The 21,945-nt window shown below is 39.0% G+C and overlaps 1 protein-coding gene across 1 annotated transcript in view; it reads left to right on the forward strand.

The window, feature by feature from the left end:
* The window catches only part of MOXD1 (monooxygenase, DBH-like 1), a 41,277-nt gene extending 28,145 nt beyond the window's left edge, over window positions 1-13,132 (forward strand). Inside the window, exons 7-11 of the mRNA XM_010155697.1 lie at window positions 1,417-1,608; window positions 4,419-4,478; window positions 6,405-6,547; window positions 9,889-10,057; window positions 12,680-13,132. Of these exons, the coding sequence (XP_010153999.1) occupies window positions 1,417-1,608; window positions 4,419-4,478; window positions 6,405-6,547; window positions 9,889-10,057; window positions 12,680-12,847 (732 nt within the window). The 3' untranslated portion in view covers window positions 12,848-13,132. The remainder of the gene's footprint in view (window positions 1-1,416; window positions 1,609-4,418; window positions 4,479-6,404; window positions 6,548-9,888; window positions 10,058-12,679) is intronic.
* The last annotated feature ends 8,813 nt before the right edge of the window (window positions 13,133-21,945 follow it).

Consider the following 21,945-nt stretch of genomic DNA (forward strand, 5'->3'; position numbering starts at 1 on the left):
GAAATAGTTTTGGGCAGCCTCTTTGACTTCTTGGGAAGATTGATAGTTACGGGTTAAAGACGTGACCAAAGGCATCTGCTAGATGCTGCCCTCCAGACTGCTGAGTCTTTATGATCTGGGTATTTAGGATATGTAGTTTTCAGACTACTTTACCAATATGAATCATACTGGATGACACAGTGCTTGGGATGATTTAATTGTGTGTTCAATATATAAGCATACATTGCTTTCCATGGCAAAGCTATAAACAACCTGGAATAGCTAGCCCAGAAAAAATATTGAAAGAGACTAGTTAAGATCTGTGCTTGTGCAAAAGGCTTCTAATAGTGAAGTGAAAGCCTGAAAGGTATTTTTAGACCAATCACAGAAACTAAAGACCTGAAACAGTTTTGTTGTATGGCCCAAAGTACAAAAGTATGCATTCATTAAACACTTGGTTTCATTAGGATAATCTAAATATCTCTACATATAATGGAAACATTGTCTAAAATCTGTGATTAATGTATCATGGGATATTCTTATATACTTTGTCATTTATAGAGAAAGGTTGAATCAATGCTTGTTATGATGTGGTTTGGAGTGAAGGGCAAATTAGATGTGGAATTTAGATTTGGTTTTGGTGGTGTTAAATGTATATTTTCATAAAATGTTTCAGTCTACAAAACACTTGAGTAATCTATTATTGTGAGGTTTCTGACCTTAAGGCTGTACTTGAAAGATATTGTGATAACAGATTATTTCTAATCTGGGCTTTGAACAAGAATCAAAGTTTAGCATACCTAAAGTTCAGATCCATAGATCTTAGCTAGAATGAGAGTGATGTCAGATTTGTGTCAATTTGGAAAAGTTAATTTTAAAATATTTTTGACCTGGAAAAAAGTTTCAGATGTAAACGTATAGTATTTCACTACCTTTTGACTTGAAGATGGGGAGTACAGCATATCATAATTGCATTTACTTAGTCTTTCCCTTAGCATATTATTGATGATAACATTTCATAACTACATAGAATTTTTTTTCACAGTAAACATCCACATTCAGCAGTATCAGCCAATAGCAGTAAAATAATGTGCAGGTGTTAGTATAATACCTTTAAAAGTTTTAATCTATTGAGAATTACTGGCATTCCAGTTGATTTTCATAAAGACGGTGTGTATTACAAGCCAAAGCATGTCTTTATTTAAATTAAAAAAAAAAAACCAAACCCACACACAGGGGAAAAAAGCTTTTTTAAAAAAAATAACAAAACACCTTAATTTCACATGCAGATTTGTTTTTGCTCCAGACTGAACTTTACTGTAAAGAGAGGGAATGTAAAATGCATTTATTAATGCATTTTCACTCTGTCTGTACATTGCCTTACATTACATTACATTGCGTCTGGGCACACTGACGCTGTTGGTCTCCCCTGGCTAGGCTCTAGGTGCTGAGAGACCTGCTGGGATTCATGTGTTTGCGGTACTTCTTCATGCTCACCTTGCTGGCAGAGCCATCAGGATGCGCCACTTCCACAATGGCGAAGAGCAGAAGCTGCTTGCTTATGACGATGAGTTTGACTTCAACTTCCAGGAGTTTCAGTATCTGAAAGAAGAAAGAACCATTTTGCCAGTATGACACTCTTAATTCTTCCTCTGAAAGTGTTTAAGAGGTCATGTGCCTAACACATTTAGGATTAATTTTGCTACAGAATTCTGGAATGTTTTGTTCCTTTTTCCACTTGTTGCATGCCTAATGCGTTACATTTGCAGAACTGATGTGACCCATCAATTCTAGCTATTGAATTAATGGTTGGACTTGATGATCCTAAAGGTCTTTTCAGCCTAAACAACTCTATGATTTTATTCTTTGGGTGAATTTTGTGTCCACAACTACTTCATTTGAACTTTATAGTTATAAATGTTTGAACAAAGCAGATTATAAAATCATGTGTACCTGGTTGTACCATTTTTGTGCATCCAGCCAGCTGAAGAATGGCAATACCTCCGCGTTGGCTCTATGGAGCTCCTGGAGCCAAGTAGCACAGCCGGAGTATTTGCACACAGCAAGTATCCACCCTTGCAAACGTGTCTACAGATCAGCCAAGTCTTCTCCTTGTTTCACATTATATTTGTTGTTGTGGGTAAAACTCTGTGCTTGTGTTCCACATGAGGTTTCACTGAACAAACAAAACCTTTCAGGAGAAAAAAATAATGCAATGCTATCTGCTGTTCTTGTGGGAATAATGTAATACAACTTTTAGAAAAATCCCAACTGCAATGACATTATAAAGCAGTAGCTATCCATAGGCACTGCATAAAAAACATCTATTTTTTTTGTAAAGTCACTCATTTAAAAATTATTCACTCAACCTTTGCTAGTTCCAGTTGGCACCTATTTTTCAAGCTTTGGCCTGAGACCAGGAAGTTTAGTGCTGCAAAGGTTGGGTGCTCCAGATCTAACCAGCAGAGCAGCTGGATGTGTGCTTGTCTGTGTGTGTGTGTGAACATGACCATTACATGATAGAACTGGTTGGATGCAAAGTATCAAACAACTGGATTTTTTCTTGTGTTGAAGCCGGAAAGGGAGCTGGAAAATCCTTTGGAATGGCAGAACACTAGTATGGTCAAGAGCCCCACGGTTTAAACTTCTAGGATTCTCTTCAAGGCCCTTTCTCTCCAATGTCTCTTCTCCCACGCTGGGATACTTTGATATTTGTCCTTTAAAGGCAAGAAGCTAAAATGCTAACTCTAATTTAATTTCTACAGTGAAACATGGATGTTCAGGTGCAGCATTTACTCTTTGAAGTCCAACTGCTTGTATTCCACGGGGACTTCAAAGACAAACTGGTGTTGCCTCCTCCAGGAAAGAAGTGTTGAAGGGTTTAGGAAGAGGGCTGGCAGAAGATGACAGGTTTGCAGAGAAAGCCTGTAATATTTTTAGGGAAAATCCACACAGATTATATAGAAAGGCCTCTTAAAATTCAAGAATGAAAGGGAGTAGACAGCAGAAAGACTAGAGAAGGTATTTGATAGTATCAGCAACTTAAAAAAGACAGCTCGAGTAGAAGCAGGAATTCTGTCTCTGAAGTGAGCCTTTTAAATTTCTTTTATTGTTTTCATTTTATACAAAAATACCAGTACAGCTTTATATACATCATTCTGGTGTAATTTGTACACCAATCTAATCAATTAATAATTAATATTAAAAAATTTCATAGACGTTCTTGTTAGTCTCTCCTTCTGTCAGCTCTTCCAAGGCTGTATCCTTCTTTCAGCTTGTTATTTGTTTTCTTCAAGGCCCAGGTTATTTGTTTTCTTCACATAGTAGCACTCTCTTCCCAATTTGGAAGCAAAAGATCTAATCTCACAGAAGGAACACTTTCAGTGAATATTATCCAGTCCATAAGTCACAAGAGCCAGAGACCTCACTGGTATGTTCCCACCGAGAGCAGCAAAGCTGCGCCACTTCACGCTGCCTCAGATTGCTCTGTCTCCGTTTGGCCGATGTGAGGCTGACGCACCTTCTTCCAGCAGCCCAGGGTACAGTTAGTGGCAGCATTGATCTGGCAGCTAGGCAGCCCACGGGAAAGGAGAAATTCTCAGCCTTTGAAGGGTGAACTGATTTTGGGGGGGAAGATTAATACAATAGATGATAAGGGAAGATGCTGGTACCAAAAAAATGGACCAAAACAAATAGACTTCTGGCTTCCTTGTGACATGAAGTTGCCCAGAAATATCAGATTTTTGATGTCTGGCTATGTTCTTCAATATTTTAATTTGCACTTGATTGTCATAGTGATTTTGAGATTTGCATGTGATTGGTAGTACCTTTATTCCCTATACCTAGATAGGGAATAGATCAGTTTGTCAAGAGAGCAAAGTGTTAATTGTATGTACTTGAGAAGATAGTTAGTCAGCCTTTCCCATACATATCTGTCAATGTAGTTAAGTCTTTGCCTGCCACTCCTCTACTCCCAGGCTTGGCAGATAAATAGTTTTTATTGTGATGTGGAAAACCTTCTTTTCCTCATTTGGCAAGTATTTCTATTGAAGTTGGCAGTATAAATTAGCCTGGGGAAAAGCTATCCAAAGTAGCATTGGATGAGTTTTGGAGCAAGCATCATGTATATACATCATATACATGTATAATTTTCCTGAAAATAGGGTTATAACTGTGAATCTCCATTGCTATTTAAAAAAACCCCAGACTCTTAATAAGACTCCGTTTAAATCCATAGGGGATCCCAGAGGATCTGGGATAATATGAAGGCTAAGTGCCAAGGCCTCAGCATATGCCAATTACCTAATCCTTTGCGGTTTCAGGAAGTCATAGGCACAGCTCTGATCTTTATTTCTTAAGTGTTTGCTGTCATCTGTGGTTACCTGAAGCTGGTGTTGATAAACTTCAGAACTGTGAGCTTCCTAAATCTTGTGTTTCAGGGGGACAATTTAATCACAGAATGTCACTACAGTACTGTGGACCGAATTCGCATGACATGGGTAAGGAAAGTTTTAATGGATCAAAATAAGTACACAGCTAATATTGGGGACTAAAATCTTTTGCATAAAATGCTATTAAAAGTGTGAACTTACTTGCTAATGTCTGTGTGCATGTATGTATTTCTTTCCTTTCATAAATTCTTACGTTTTAAAGTCATCAGGACTATTATGATCATAGTCTGATCTCTTGCATAAGACATTCAAATGACTAGTTTATAAAAATAAGCAAGCCAGCCTATAAATGATCTTGAAAAAACAGGCTTGGTAAGTATAAGGAGTGCTTTCTTCATACTGTGCATTAACATGAAAATACTGCATATTGCAATTAATTATTTTTAGGAACTTCTTACACATTTCACCCTGATGTTGTAATTGCCACTTCTTATGAACTGATTTTGACTTATGCTGTGACCAAGATGGAACCGCTCGCTTTCGTGCCTAACATAGAACCCAGGCTGGGTACAGCGGGACTCCACGTGTTGCCACATGTGTTTTCCAGCAGCGGGGACGCTCCCAGGTTGCTGCTGCCTCCGGGCCAGTGCAGCAAGATCCCACGCTGTACCCTCGCATGCTTGTAGTCAGGGCATGAGGAGCAGCTGTGCCACATCCCCGGCTGCAAGTCCACGGCAGTGGACAAGGCACGGCCATGGCCAGGGGGTGAGCATCCCCTTTAGGGTCCAGGGGGTCCAGCTCAGGTTTGGCATGTGGCAGTTCATGGTCTCCCAGATGCAGCTTTTTAGGGTAGCAGAAGCCAGGTGCTGGCCGTTGCAATGTGGCCACTTGGTTTTGGAGGTGAAGAAAATTTGATGGTTGGGACATGAGCTGGACTGTGCCAGCTGGCTGTGAAAGCAGAGAGAGGTGCCAAACCCACTGTGTTTATGCGAGGGACGTGGCTGCCAGTCCCTAGTCTTCGCAGGGGGCTGATCCCACTTCCTTGGGAGCGGCTGGATCCAGACCTACAGGAGGTGAGACTTGAGGGGTTTCTATTCAGCAAGGAAGACTTGGTCTTGGCATCCAGAGAGCACAGGGATACCTCTCCCTGAATCATGGCTTGCATGTAGGTGCATGCAGTAGCTATATAAAGAAAAGCAAAAGAGTGGGAATTAAGGCTTTTGAGTTTTTGTCCTATTTACCTGTGTGGTGACCACACTAGTTCTTGGCTCATGTGTTTTGTCTTCATTCCTATTCCTGTGGTTCTGTGATATTGGTGGAACTGTTCCCACATGGGATTTAGGAACATGCGGCTCATAATCTTGTCCATATTTACCAAGATTAATTTTAAATTAGTTGTTTGCCCCATGGCTCTCAATGGAAGACTATTTAAGAGTCTTTTCTTCTGCTAGCTAAAAAAATCTGACACCAATTAATTATTTTATAGTCAGCGCTCATTTGTTCTTGAGTCAATATTGTGTGTTAACTTAAATAACAGTTTTCTTTCTTACTCTTTAGCTACATATGTACTTACAAGGGGAGTCCATATAGATACACATTCCATCCCGTCTCGATTGTAGTAGGCAAGGTCATTTAATTTCTTACTAAACAGACTAATTTGCCTACTAGAATTTTTCTAAATCTGCTCCAATTTGAAGCCCTTTTTCTGAAACATTGTAGCTATAAGTACCACGGAGACAGCTGAAAATAAACCTGAACTTCTCGGAGAGTACTCTTCAACTTAATAGGAATCTTATTATATTGATAGTTGTTCTTTCTGTCATCGTTTAACCTCAGGAGCTATTGCTTGAGCCTGCAGTGTGTTATGTGATTAAATGTGTAATAACTTCTTGCTATTTGATAACCTAATGCATAAGGTAAATCTGTTGAATTGGGCCTCCTGATACACATTTCATTAGCATATAAATGCTAATCAGTGTTTTTACCTGTGGGATTCCAATGCTATCTTGATTAAAAGAAAAATCCCATTTTCAGGGTGGTCTGAGCACCAGGAATGAAATGTGCCTGTCATATCTGCTCTATTACCCGAGAATCAACCTCACCCGATGTGCAAGTATTCCAGATATAATGGAACAACTCCAGTTCATTGGTGTGAAGGAAATCTATAGACCTGTCAGGCAAGTAAAATGTTTATGAGTATGTGTAGTACCACTATTTCTGTTTGTGGGATTGCAGGGTAATTTTTATACATTTTTCACATGTATAGACAAAATAAAATGTTTGAGAGTATGTGTATTTCTGTTTCACTATTTCTGTTTCAATATTTCACTATTTCTGTTTGTGGGATTGCAGGGTAATTTTTATACATTTTTCACATGTATAGACAAAATTTTAAAAGAGGAGTTTGGGAGCATGGGTATCACATTACCTTGGGAAGATTTGTTTGTATGTAATTCTGCTGAAGTCTATTGGTGCAACCAGATCCTAGAACTGCTGCTTACATATAGGTCTTAACACTGTCTTGATGACACTGCCAAAAATGCACAAAAGAGGATGAAATTGTAAGTTGGAAAGGAAATAGAGGGACTGAGAGAATACTATATTGTTCATAGTAAAAATAAATGGCAGATAAGCACCCATGATGGAGAGAAATGAGGGACTGGAGGTTTTAGAAGAATAACAAGTCAGTGGATGATATGTAGGGTAAGGAGAGAGAAAGTCATGGAACCAGTGGTAGAAATCTAGCCAAGAAGAAGAAGAGAGCTTTTTATGGGAGTTGTTGGCTGCAGGAGCCTGCAATTCTGTGCAAAGACACAATCCCCTGAATCTTGGGCTCCTACTGTTCATGAAAGCAGGACACTGGACAATTTTGAGATGTAAATCCATGTCAGGAGGGAAAAAAAACCACAACCCCTAGCTCATTCATAGTTTTTTTTCTTCCTAAAATAAATAATCCACACAAATGTGAATATTGGACCACTGCTCAGCTTGCAATAGGTAATATAATTTTGTTGTAAGATCTGTCTACTTCAGTGCTCAATGAACATCAAATAGCCCCTCTGTGAATGGCAGGGTCGGGGGCCTTACCATTTAGGCAACTCAGGGTCTATAATAACCACCATGAATGTCTATCTCACTGCTGGGGTAAACCACAGGCTGATGAATTTTAAACAAGGTGTGCAGTCTCTCCAGTAAGTCAGCAGAAGTCTTGCTGCCTTTCATCAAGAGAGTCTTCGGCAAGAACAAAATGCTTCCCAATGTGTTGTTGTATCTGGCTTTTCTGCCCTTTAATGTCAGTTGGACGACCTGCACAACAATATTGCTCACTAAGAGCAAGAGTGATTTCCAGAATCTAACATAACATTTAAATTTGGCTAGGAGATGGGAGGAAACCCACTATAGACTATTTTTTCATATAAATATGTGTGAATATATAAAAATCAATAAATAACATATTTCAATTTTTAAGTGTTCCTTGCAGTGCTTTAAAGCATCTCAATAGCAGTGGTATTTATTGTAAACAGAATGAGAATAGTCTAAAGAGGAAAGTTCCCAAATGAATGAAATGCAGAAAAATAATCAAACAATAGAAAGTAGAATGCACTGTTAACAGTGAAAGGTGAAATACATTTGTATTGTTAGTTGCACTAAACTAACGTAGTAGTAGGATATCAAAGTAAAATGGGTAGACTGATAGCGTGTCATTGCATTTAAATTTTAAAAGTTGTCTTTCACTATACAGTTTATCTTAACAAAACCATATAAAACTGTTATTGCCAAATAACTTGTTCTACAGGCTTAGTGGTCTTAGTTCTCAGATTTATAACCGACAGAAGTTGAAGAAAGTCACAATGCAATCAATGTCTACTTCATTTTCCACACTATTTCTATTTATGATCTCTTTTAATACAGGGCGAACACAGTTTCTAATTTAGTCCTAGCTAAAAGAGTCTTTCTGAGCTTAGAAAGAAAATATTCTAACAAATGTATGCTCTCTTGAATGTTCATTCATGATAACTGTACTTGAGGAAAAAATGCACATTTGGCCTGGGGAAACAAAGATATTTTGAATAGAGTAAGTATGCAGACTGTCTGCTGCAAATGGAATAGTAATTAGAAAAGATTATTAATGCCTCTAGTATTTATGACCTAATCCACAATTCTTGTTTCATTAAGCTCTGTCAGCCTAAGGATATGTGACCTGATACTCATCTCTCATGTCAGTCTTACACTGAAATTGCTTCACTGACTCCTCTAAAGTGTCTCTCGGCTTACACATGAAGGCAAACTAAAAACAGGATCAAGGCACTGTGGCTCACTTTAAAATTCCTTTTTTCCTAGGTCTCATGGCACAGACAGTGGTATAAATCATGAGAAGCTGAGAGGAAAGCAATTGGGCCACAATAGTGTAAAATAGGTGCTTGAATAAAACTATATCCTCAGTGCCTAGATGTTGACTAGAGCAGAACTTGGGCACAAGCAGCACTTAAAGCAAGTGGCAGACAGCCTACTGCAAGATAACAAAGGTCTGTCTTAAGTGTTTTGAAAACACAACTCAAAAAACTACAGAAGTAGTTTTAGCTACTTTCATTCTTTTACTAGCTGCATTGGATTTTCTGTTTTTAAAACTTGACCAATCCACCATGTGGTTTCCATTCATCCCAGTAAAGTCAAACAAGAAGAATGAAAGAACCATGGAAAGGATTTCTTTAGTTGTTGTTTTTGTTTCCTTCATTATTATGTTTGAATTTTCTTTACCAAATGAAAGACAAGAAATCTCATTCTTTCCCTTTTCACATCTGCAGCTGGTAAGGAATGGGATTGGCTCCCCATGTTCATGGGGAGGATTCCCACATGTGGGCAAATAATCAGAACACCTAGAGCAGCACAGCAGGTCTCTCTCCCACCCATGGCCAAAAATTCTGCTTGCAGCCAGCTTGTGGGGACATGACAAAAGGCAATGTCCATCACACCAGTTATTCTCATTTGATCTTTTGGCACTGCTACCAACCAATGCATGTTAGAGCAACCCCTGTGCTAGACTGAGTTTTGACCTATTACTTATGACCAGAGCTTTGCATCTGGAAGCAGCTTTCTAATGGCAAATGTTTCTTTACAACACTGTCTGCCAGGCCTAGTAGAGAGTGTGGCTTTTGTTTTTGTTTTTTTTTTTGAGAAGTTACAACATATGATCTATTTTTTTGTATTGTCTGTATACTGAGTTTGTAGATCAGACAACAAAGATGTAATTCCTTTTCTTAAAATCCTTCATTTCTGAAAGCATCAGGCAGCAAGTCCTGAACTGCTGAAAAACTTTCACAAGTCTGTTAAAATCAGTAAAACTACATCAGTTTTCACTAGCAGAGAACTTTGCCGAGAATGCGAGCTAGGCATAATATACATATTAATAATACATTTGTTTTTCTGAGTAGATGCTCCAAAAGCTTTTCTTCATCAGTCCCAACTTGATGGTATTTATTTATTTATTTTTAAAATCTACTTATTTATTTTTCTTTAGGACTTGGCCTTTCATTATCAAGAGCCCAAAGCAATATAAAAACCTGTCTTTTATGGATGCAATGAACAAATTCAAATGGTCCAGATCAGAGGGTCTCTCCTATAACGAACTTGTGCTCAAACTACCAGTGAACGTGAGATGTTCAAAAACAGATAATGCAGAATGGTCGGTAAGTCTAAGTGTTGAAAAGGAGGCAACAGTACCATGAAACAAATGTGATTAACTGTGCTTCATTGTGTAAGAATAAGTGCCTGGTTAATGTGATCTTCAGACTGTTTACATGGCTATATTGCATTTACATATAATAATGAATGATGAAAATGTTTTATCAATGCTTTCAGCTAACCTGAGTTTTAGAAGTATTTAGGAAGAATAGAAAAGTTGGAGCTTTGATCAGCACTTGGGATCAGTAGTAGGAGTATCGAGTCTTCCAGTGTGTCTGGGGCTGATCGGTGTAACCATATACGTCTAGATAAGGTGACCAAGTTAGAAAGCTGTTTTCCTTTGGCTGACTCCATTGTTAGGAATTTGCCTAGGGACTTGCAATGAGTGATTCAAAATCCTTAAGTTAGGTTTCTTCTCTGAGTCACGCTGTAGGGGGAAGCTTATTGGCTGCATAAGGAAGCCTCAAGAATCTAACTTCTTAATCGGGCGTCTCTTCTATATCTCCTGATTTTCTGTTGCTCTGGTGTCTCAGAGATGTTTATAGTATTGGACCAGAAAAAGTACATTTGGATTTTCTACTTCCTTTGTGCACCTTTGAAATATTTTATCTTCTATCGTTTCTCTTTCCCAATTCTTTTGATGAAAAAAAATCCTGTGAGATAATAAATAATTCCCCAGCAAGTTATTATTTATTCTAAATGTCTGCTAGTGTTTTAACAAGATTGCTGGGAGAAGTTGTCATCTTTAGTGTTGATATGTGTTTATAAAGAAAAACTAGTGCATGTAGTATCATCCCTGAAGGAGCTGCTGAAAAATATATATTGTTTCTTGTACTCCTTTACAGAGTCCAAATTCAAGACTCCGTTTTACTTCTTTGAGCTCTTCTTCTCAGAAGGGAGGATTGTGTCATTGTACTGGTTTATCTCCTACCATGATTTTAGTCCCGCGTAACAGAGCTGATAGCAGATACCACTGATGAATTACTTCCTAGGAAAGGAACTTGGTCTCACCTCCTCACCCTGTGAAACAGCACACGCTGCCTCATAGCGGGTCACACAGTGCTTTCAGGTGGTGGAGAAATGGTCCTTCCTGCAGCAGCATTCTTGGGTCAGATTGTTCTGCCCATAGGATGTCAATGAAATACAGTGTGCCATAAGTAATTAAAGAGGTTCTGCTTTTTTCTAGTATTTGTTCCACTGCAGACCTTCTGTGAAAAGTAGTTATTGACAGTACGTATGACTATTCACCAGTTTTGGTTAAACTTCTTTACCTTTACAACTGCTGGCTAGGAGCAGCTCCATAGCCACAGTTTCGCTGATTATTTGTCAGAGGACAAGCTAAGATGATGAAAGCCACACAGAAAATTTATCAGGAGAGGATACACTTTTTTTTTTTAAATGGTGTGCTTTCTGGAAAACGCTGTTTCCCTTTATCTTACAGGATGAAGGAACAATACTTATGAGTTAAAGAACATAGTCAAAGAGTGAGCTCACTGAAATAGGGAGTGCTTAGTTCTTCCTTTTAATCATAGTTTCCTATTTCAAATCAGGCATATTCATCAAAGCTAAGATTAGGACTCTCTTCCTTTCTTTATTAGTAATATTACATTTAACTGACCATCCTCATCAAAATCAAGAACATATTTAACCCAAATATCCAAACAATCAATGAGTTGTTACAAGAAGGAAAAACCTTGAAGCAGACAAATTGAGTTGAAAATACCTTCATTCTTCCATAAGGATGGTCCCTTGATTAGTTTTATCTTCATGTTGTGTTTGCTAAGTCAATATTTAGATTTTTTTTCCCCCTCCTGCACTGCTGGATAATTGCAACATGTTAACACAAAACACAACCAAAGCAAGCACATGCTGTGCAGGGCATGCAAACTTTCAGAAATGCTTGTGTTCAGGAGCTCACTTTTTGCATAGCTTCTTTCCTTTACGAGAGTTCATTTAGGAGAAGCATAGCCAAGCAATGTACCCAAACCTCTCCAATTTCATGTCAAAGCCTGGACAGGCAGGCAGTTATGTCCAACTCCGTAAAAATTGCTTTAAGGGAAGAACTCAGTATATAGAAACATGACACTGCCGTAGGTGGCCCTGCTTGAGCAGGGACACTGGACCAGATGACCTCCGGAGGTCCCTTCCAACCTCAACCACTGTGTGACTGCAAAATAAATGTGTGAATAGTTAACTGCCTTTTACCTGCAAGTGTAATCCTTGTATGCATAAAGGAACAAGTTCCAATCTCACCCAATATAACACCATAAACTTCCAATTTTATCTGCCAGAAAGATGAAAACATAACCCAAACCAACCAAACAATCCCACAAAGCAAACCAAGGCCACACAAATCTACGAACAAAAGCCTAGCCTTGCTTTACTGGAGAGGATGCCAGCATGTACAGCTGTTCCCGAGCTGAGAACAATGGATGTGCATGCTGGCTGATCATTTGGCATGCAATATATCAATATTTTTACTGAGCTTGATGTCTCCTCAGTAAGAGTCACAACCCCACTATAAAACTAACAATAGATTCTCATACAAGCTGCCAACCAGAGAGCACAATACAGATTTCTGATCTTATGTGATGAAGCTCTGATAATTTTTTATTATTTAATTGCAGATCCAAGGCATGACAGCTTTACCCCCTGAAATAGAAAGACCGTACAAGACAGAACCAGTAATATGCAGCTCATCTTCCTGTTTACGTTGTAGTGTATTCCTCACCCTGTTGCTTCTTGTACATGTCACAGTCAGTACCATAGGAAACATCGGGCCCTTTGTAAAATAATTTGTATTCACTTGTGTTCTGTATGCCATGCAAGTTCTGATGTGTTTGCACTGTTGCTACTGTAGATTTATTTTTTTACGTATTAATAAACTAAATTTGCTAGTTCAAAACAAGATGTGTACTTCTGCTGAAAACTGTGGGGTTTTTGGTTTTCAATGTAAAGTATGTATAAAACACAGTAGGTACATTGGCACACTGCATATCGAAATATTTTCCCGTACCACTTTGTCCTTGCTCTTCTTTCACGTGGTGTTTTCAAAACCAACAATGTATATGGGTAAAATTAATAAACTAAAAGCAACTTAGTTAACCACATTCAACCTGATGTGTGCTGTATTATTTTGTCTTGATTTTTGGCATCTGCAGGCTAGGAAATTATTTCTGTATGGATAGGTCTTGTGAACATGTATTTGGGCATGTTTGACTGACACCTGCAGTAAAGCCACAGGAAGGATCACTGAAGGTGGCCATTTCTGGGAACAACACACTGCAAACTGTCTCAGGTCCTGAGAGAAGCAAGCGCTGCAGGTGTCAAAAGGATGAGAATTCAGGCAAAACCGCAAATCTCCCCATAGCGATTTCTGTACGAGTCCTTTATCATGGCAGGGATTTCTCTCCCCTCTTTTTGTTCTATGTCTCCTTCCCAGTCCCTGGCAATATCAGCATGTTTCTTTTTTTAGGTATTTGTATAGCAAGTTAAGCTTTGGCAAGAGGCAGGCTTGCCTTTGCTAGATTTGATCTGGATAGCGGTAGCAATAAAGATCTATCTCATAGCCAGGCTCTGGCATGCACAGGGAACTGGAGTATGAGCCTGCCAGGAGCTATTGTTAGCACATGCCAAGCAACATGATATGCCAAACTGTTGATTAAGAGGGTATTTTAGGGTCCCATGTGTATGGCTTTTCGTTTATTTGTTTATTTTTTTTGAAATCTGCATATTTTTGCTCAGATGGAGTTGGGCATGGGAGATTCAAGGAAGATACCTGATTTACTGCTCCCCTGTGAAATTAAACAACAGTGGAAAAGGACTTTGAACATCCAAAACCCCTTTTTATAGCCACGCTTCAGTTACGGCCAACTGTAAGTTTTCCAGTGCTGCATAAATTTACCGGAGTGTGGCTACAGAAATAGTTTGTCTTGGATGTTTGAGAGTGCTTCCCTGACCACTGCAACACCTGCACTACAACTAACCTCTGTCAAGTTAGCTACATACATGCTTTGTTGCATATGTTTTATGTCATTAAGCATCTTCTGCAATGTGCTAAGTCCAGAGCAGACCAAGAACCGGATTGAGCTGAAATGAACTGGTTTTCTGAGCACTTTTCATTGACTGTTGACCACTGATACCTGTCTGCGCAGTTGCACCTCTTAATCAGGACAGGCTGTTCAGATGCAAAGAAATATCACATCAGAAAGAAAATAAGGAGAGGATTTGGGAACTGTCTTCTCTGTAGTTGAGAAGTATAGAGGAAAGCACCACAAAGCCAGTAATGCTCCTTTGTGGGTAGCCGAAGTGACAATGTGTGTAATAATCTACATAGAAGAGAGGCACTGAAGCAGCTAATGCCTCAAGTAGAGATGAGAGCATGAATCAAGTCCAGATTAATTTTCTAGGAGCTGTAACAATCTCATTACAAAATTTATGCATAAAGGGAGTCTAAAACAAGACATGAAGATATAGGTTCACAGGACCTACTAAATCCTCCTGATGCTGCAATCTCCACTATGGGTAAGAGCAACTAAATCCTGAGGAATTTCTTTGCTTGCTCCAAATCTACTTGGACACCGGTATGTTTTGCCATCCTTCCCACTGGTGCTGGAGAACGTGAAGAAAAAGTGTATGACAAATGGCATACAGGCTTCGGGGGTCAAAAACCTAACTTGAATTAATAATACTTTAGCGTTTCCTTCCTGCCAGCCAAAGAGCCATGTTTTCTGTTTGGTGTTCCTGGACAGAACGGGTTGAAAAATGAAAAACTATTAATGGTCATGGGGAATTATAAGCAGAAAAATATCCTGAGTGATTATTTATACAGATCTGTTCTGAAAGAGAAAAGCTAGGGCATCCTCCAGCTAAGTTATCACAGCCTGCAGGGTGCACCTAATTGTAAAAGCAGTCAGCAGGAGCCTTGGCCTTTCTTAGACTTACACTGATCCCTAAAGTGGGCATGTTTGAACAGCTTTTTGTCAGGGAGCTAGGGGAAAAATAATAGGGAATGAAATGAGAAAAGAGCAGTTGTATTGGACAGGGGAACACTTTCACATGCAATGCAGTCTCTCATTTGCTAACAGACATGGGCTACTGGCATCTGTCCTGTGTTGACTTGGTCTGCAACAGAGTTAAATCAGATCTAGGGTTATTTTCCATTCACTTGGCTGTTCTCTGATCTGATGCAGTTTCTTATCTACAGGGATTTCCTTTCCATGGGCACCAGTCCTAAGAACATGTGAACAGATGGATGTTTGTTGGTGCCATCCAGTATGCCACAAGATGATGTAAAGCAAAGCTGGCTCAGAAAGGATGTCTGTGAGAGATAACTGACCATATATCAGGAAGACCTACTGTATACTCTAAAAGTTCATTTTTGTTTAAGCTGCAACTGTTTTACAACTTCTGGAAAGTTGTAAAATGGAATGGAAAGGAAAATTTTTCTTTATAGGTAAATAAAAAGTGAGACTGGCGATATAGTTCTGGGGTACTTCCAACTAAAAAGATCCAGAAAAAACGTGAGCACATTACATTATTAAAGAAATTTAAAATAAGAAAACAAATAAAGGATGAAAGTCTGAAAATGTCAGAAGTTCAAAGGAAGGATAAAGGTGAGCAATGCCATGAGCTATCTCTATGCCACTGAAGAAAAATCAGGTCAGGCAAACACATACCAGTCACACTGCACATGAAAAAGCTCGCAGGCACAGATTTCCGTGGTTTTCTTTCAAAATTGTGCTGTGCTATGCTGAAGCATATGGTTTTGCATTGTATTGCTACTCAAAGCTTTCACAATAGTTATAGTTAAAAGAATATACAGTAAATGCTGTTTTCAAGCAAACCATGGTAGAGTAGAAAATATTGATTATACACTGGAAAAATCAATGAGTTAGGGATGATGAGCACAAATGACTCAATGTAATATCTCATTTTAACCATTTTGCCATTTAAAGCGATTCTGTGTAAAGAAATGTGTTAAAAATTTCCAGAGAGAAGATATATATTTAAATATTTTAATGGGATAAGAAGTTGTGTTCTGGAATAACAGTTGAAAATCCCATTCCCTACAAAAAGGTTCAGCTGCCTGTCACCTGTAGACTATCTATAGGTATACTATTAATATATTCAATCCCTTTTGCTTTTGTTATTTATTCATTATGCAGCTTCTCTTCAATGAACATATGGCTCTCCTCAACATTCACATTATCTGATCAACAACCATTTGGGATTTTGCCTGTGTGTCGTAAAACCAGGATGTGGGAAAATTGAGGAGGGAGAGTTGAAGGTTACGAAGCCCTTTAATTTGCCCCTATAGAGGAGAGCAGCATTCTCTCTTCACACATTCCATCCATGAGGCCCATCGTACAGTCCCCAGTCAGCCCATCAGCCTGCATGGCAGTCACATCTAGGCTGGGTGCAAGTGGGGACTGACACAAGGGTGAGAAGCTGAGCTGCAGCCAAGGGACTGCAACTGTGCTGGCCTTAAGCCGTTTCACTGGGGAGGTCTGGCTTGATAACTGGAGTGGCTAGTTTAAAAAAAGAGTAACTGTATGGCCATATGATCCCAGATGCTGAAGAGGCACGAATAAATAAAACCTAGCAGAAACACTGGCCGCATTCTCCTCTTTCCTCCTTTCATGCAGAAATTGACTATTTTTAGACCGATTGTTACTTCTGGAATGTTCAAGAATTTCCTTGCCCTCTGCCTCTTATTTCTGATTTTTGGTGCATCCCTGTCTTGCATGACAGAGTGAAGAACCTTTTAGCAGAAGAGAAAACTTGGAGAAGAAAATTACAGCTGTGACACAGAGAGCTCTTCTGGGCTGCTTCCTCCATCACCACAGAGGTTTCTCTGTGCCATGGGTACCCCCAGGAGCATAGAGCCCCAGAGACCTTGAGCATACCAAGCTTCGGTCAGGCTGAACAAAGGGCCATGAAGTTTCCCTTCTTCAGCCCCTATAAAGCACTTGTGGTGCAGATGCCCACCCCAGGTACCAAAACCTAAAGCCTGGGGCTTAGGACACTTACCTAGGATAAAGGTATGAACATGATTTATGTTTGTACATCAAAACTAGCAAAGTAGAATGTTTTCCCAGACTGAATTTTTAGTTTTGTGGTAACTCTAGTTTGAAGGAAAACTAAGATATCAAGTGAATGTAAGATGTCTGAAAACATGACTTACAGTCTGCTACTGAGAGCTGTCCAGTTGCAGATGAGTTATTCCATCCCTCTCAAAAGACGACACACAAAAATTCAGTACAAACTCTTCCAAACTACTGAGCAAAAATCATACCTATCACCACTTGAACAATGCCACATCATCAGATGGCTCTTCTGATTACTCACTTGGTTTGCATTGTATCCACAGGCTCCAATACTGAAAAGCATTTTCTGCAGGTACAATAGCACAGTAAAATTTTACAGGTACAGAAGTGTTTCTCTGATAAATTTGTGATTGTTTCTCCTACTCATCCTGCTCTTCTTCAAGGTAAGAGGAGTATTACCTATACGAGGTAATCATAGAATCATTTAGGTTAGAAAAGATTTTTAAGATCATCAAGTCCAACTGCAAACCAAACATAACCAAGTCCCACGAAACCATATTCCTGGTGCCATTTTTCTTCTGCATAGTGTGTACCAACATTACATGTGCAAAATTATTTTTAAATGCTGTCATTAACATAATTGTTCTAAAATCTACATTGTCCTGGTTCATGTAACTGCAGAATGCAGAAAAGGATAGTAACTCCTGCTCCCAGTACCTGCTCTAAATCTGACTACCTTGATGAAAACCTGTAAAAACTTTCAAGACTACCTGTACCACAGCTGTAAAAATATGCAGAGAACAGGAAGTTTTCCTCAGACAACTGTAGTAAGGGAACCATTGACTCCAGGGACACTTGTTTGCAGCATACAGCAAATAGTGTTACAGTCTTCGTAACACTGATGGTGACCTGTCATTTACGACTCCAGCGGCGACTTCCATGCTGGCCACTCCTGGGGAACTTTAGGGGCTCCGCTGCTCTTTGCCCCTTGGCTGTGGTGCAAAGGGTTGGAACTGACTGTCATCACCAGGTTTTTCATGGCTGCCCTGCAAATTTCCTCAAGTCTCAATGAAACTGATAAGGAGTAGGTGAAATAATGTTTCTTTGTTTATAAAATAGAGTTTTAGCCTATTTTGTGAGTGTATTTTGATATAGAATTATAGAATGGTTTGGGTTGGAAGGGACCTTAAAGACCATCTAGTTCCAACCCCCCTGCCATGGGCAGGGACACCTTCCACTAGACCAGGTTGGCAGTAACTACCAAATGAAGAAACTGCATGGTTGGATTGTATAGATACTACACACATTTTGAATATGCATGGCTGCTGAATGTAAAAATATAAAGCAAGTGGGATTTTTTAACAGTGCAAAGGTGGATAGATGCTCTGATATGTATGGAGAACGTTCAGTACCTTGTGAATACCTGCCTTAGAGTTAAAAATCTTCATTGTAAGGTATAACCATCAGGTACAGTTAGGAAAGTTGATGAACAGTGTAGAGGTGGCAGATTAAATAGTTGTTGGAGTGTCCTTTTAAAATTACCAAAGTCTATTGTTAAGATTTAAGAAGGTCTTTTGAATTAAATATCCACTTTTTTAGTTAAATGCAAACAAACCCTAAAAGTGTAAATAAATGACTTCAGAAAGAGGAAGGAGGGTATGCTGGGAGTTTGTAAGTGATAACGTTACAGGCTCAGATGGTAGCAACTACCTTATCACCACTTGCTCAGAATAAAATAATTGTGTGATTCTTTGCTTGCTCCCTTGTCTGGAAGAGTCCAGGATGGGCAGAGCAGGGCTTGTGTTAGCTAGGGCAGGCAACAGCTTTCATCCCCCAGACTTATTAGGATTACACAATTCTTATTTAATTTTGAGTTAAACTCTATTATGTTTTAAATAATTAAGATCATGTCCAGATCATCCTGCAAGAATCAACTTTTATTATGTCATGGGCAGCATATAGATAACTAACTAACTAGATACTTGTTGCAGCAGTTCTTAACTTGCAGAACATGCTTTTTGGGAGAGGGTTGACCACCTATCTTGAACTATCACAACTTTTTAATCACTGAAAATATGCAATGGGACAGATTTTCAATTTATACCTTTTCCTTGTCTTTTCAAGATTCGGATGATGACAGCATGTGGGTTGTAGGTTTGGGGTTTTTTTTAACCTACTGTACAAAAGGCAGCCCTTTTTCCCTAGATGCCATGCATTCCTACATAATATTGATCTTACCTGGGATATGCCAGAGCTCCTTAACTGACACCAAGTGTTATTCCATCTACCTAGTTTCAAGCCAACTGAAGCCTCTAGTTGGTCTTTGTAGCAGAGGAGGATGGTGCAGAACACGCGTTGTCCTGGAAGGACAACTCTCCCCTGATGGTATTTCATGTGAAGAGACACTTTGCACAAGATCATACTAACCAAATATTTACTTAAAGCAAACACCTTTTTACACTTGCCACTCTGTATGCCACAGACACATGTAGCAGCAAAGCCGGCGCATCACATCTGATCTAGGACAACCTATCACAGTTCCACTACCAGTGACAACACTGTGGTGTTGAGGTGAGCTCTGGGAGACAGGAAACTCTTACTGTAAGACAAACAGATTGTATAAATACTTCTGGAGACCCAGAGAGTTACTGGCAAAGTAAATTGCCTCTTGTGAGGTTGTTCTCTCTTTTCCTAAGTATGCCCCCCATGGGTTACATATCATCCCTTTGTAAATGCTTCTTCCCTTCTAGTAAGCAAGAAACCAGCTGGGAGCAGAATGTGGCTTTCTCACTAATTAACCACCATGCAGCCTCATTAAAACTGGTTTTTAATTCCCTTACAAAATAGTGGCAAAGGAAAAAAAAAAAAACCAAAATTCTATCTTTTACTTGTATAGACCTGAGCAACTGTTTCCTCAGCACACTGTCATTATTTAATCATGACGTAAGGTGCCTGTTTGCAGTGATTTTTAAGAAACATTACAATTTTTTCACTAGAAATTTCTAATCTCTTGGACCTGACAAAATCCAAGCTGCCAACTCTTTCCACTGCTCTAACCTGGGGACTAGAGAATAAAAGATTCTTACAGCTTGACACAATACTGTGAAGAGTCGGTTAAAATTGTTCCTATGAGGGAACAAAAATAATGTGACAATCTCAAATACCTTTCAGGTTTATTTAGGCATGGATTACCAGTACAAGAGAAAAATATATTAAAAATACCTACTTCATTAAGACAAACAGCATTTCTGTGGGTGTCCTGTAGGTTTTATGGAGAATTTCTGCTCTCAGGTCTAAAAGAAGATGTGGTGCAGTATATTTTTCTTTTTCCACTGATTGTCTTAATGTTACATGACTGGCATCAGACATCAGAGGATGTCTTAAGATATCTAAGGGGATAGAGTTTGAAAACTTCATAACCTGTGCAAAACCTTACAAGGCTGGGGAATACAATACACTTCTATAAATATCTGTGTCTTTTAGACATCAAGTTACAAGTCTGCAATACGCTGTGAAAGCCATAAAAGATGCTCACGTGCTGGCCATTATTTGAGGCATCATGTAATAAATCTGGGAGAAGCTATTCCTATACTGTACCTCTCTGGGGAGACTGTAATTGAAATACTGGACTTGGACACATTTTTAGACTTAACAAGTTGGATTCACTGCTGATGTAAGGTGACACAAATCCATTACAGAGTTATATGAGTCTACCTCATCTTTCAGCAGCAAAAGAGTTGGTCCTTCAAGGCTGGCAAGATGTAGAAAAGCAGGTCACAAAGTTGAGAAAAGCATCACAGGAGCCAGACAGCAAGAAAAAAAAAGGAAGATAAATGTATCCAGCTGAACATACCCCAAAGGTTAGTGCATTTTAGCTAAAGTGGGGAAGAACGGAGACGTTGAGTGAAGAGGCATGATCGCTGTATATGAAATCTGTAGGTAATCTTGAAAGGCATGATGGAAAGAACTGGCTTCATACCTTACACAGAGAACCAAGCTTATGAGTCCTGAGTTGGGTACCACACCCATGCCATTGCTAGAAGTATGTCTACAGTTAAAGTACTACACACTCCAAACCACTCCAAACAGGGCAATGGTGGCTAAAACTGTGAAAATGTGCATGTGGGAGCTGGATACCACAGAGATAGAAGACTACCAGAAACATACAAGGAGTGTATTGGTGCAGAAGAGGAGAAGGAAATATTAAAGGGATTTTTGGGACAATTACACAAACTAAAATTATGGAAGGTTAGAAAAGACAATTAGCCAAGGCTTCCTGATTACAAAATCTGTCCAATTGCTTGTTCATCTCCTATAGAAAATCTGGGAAAGGTAATCTTAGATTTGGCAAAAACTGTCTAATCCACAGAACATTCCCATATTTGCAGAAGATAGTCTGGTAAACAGAAAAAATTTCTCTTAAATAGAAAAGTAAAACATGCCTTTTCCAAGCACCTTTTTTTTTTCCTGTAGGTATATTTTTGCATGCATCACATTCATAACCAAAACTGTAGGAAAAGACTAACATGTGTTTGTCCAAATTGATGCGCAGAAATGGTTCTTTTCTGGTTTTTTTTTTTGTTTTTAAGAAAACCCAACAAACCTGGGTTCAATATTATTTGTGTTTTGGGGGATGTTTTTTAGGTGTTCATATGTCATTGGAAGAAGTTATAAATTTAGGAAACTGCAAGCTGAAGAAAAGATTTCCTATTGGAAGAAATATATGTATTAAATTTGCTAGTCATACTCATCCCCAGCACGTACAGTAAAATACATCTCTCTATACAATGTCTTCTTCAGAGCTGAATTTTCACTGAAAACTCTGTTTTCAAATTCTGCACTAA

Source organism: Eurypyga helias, unplaced genomic scaffold, assembly GCF_000690775.1.
Source record: "Eurypyga helias isolate BGI_N326 unplaced genomic scaffold, ASM69077v1 scaffold8067, whole genome shotgun sequence".
Taxonomy (NCBI): domain Eukaryota; kingdom Metazoa; phylum Chordata; class Aves; order Eurypygiformes; family Eurypygidae; genus Eurypyga; species Eurypyga helias.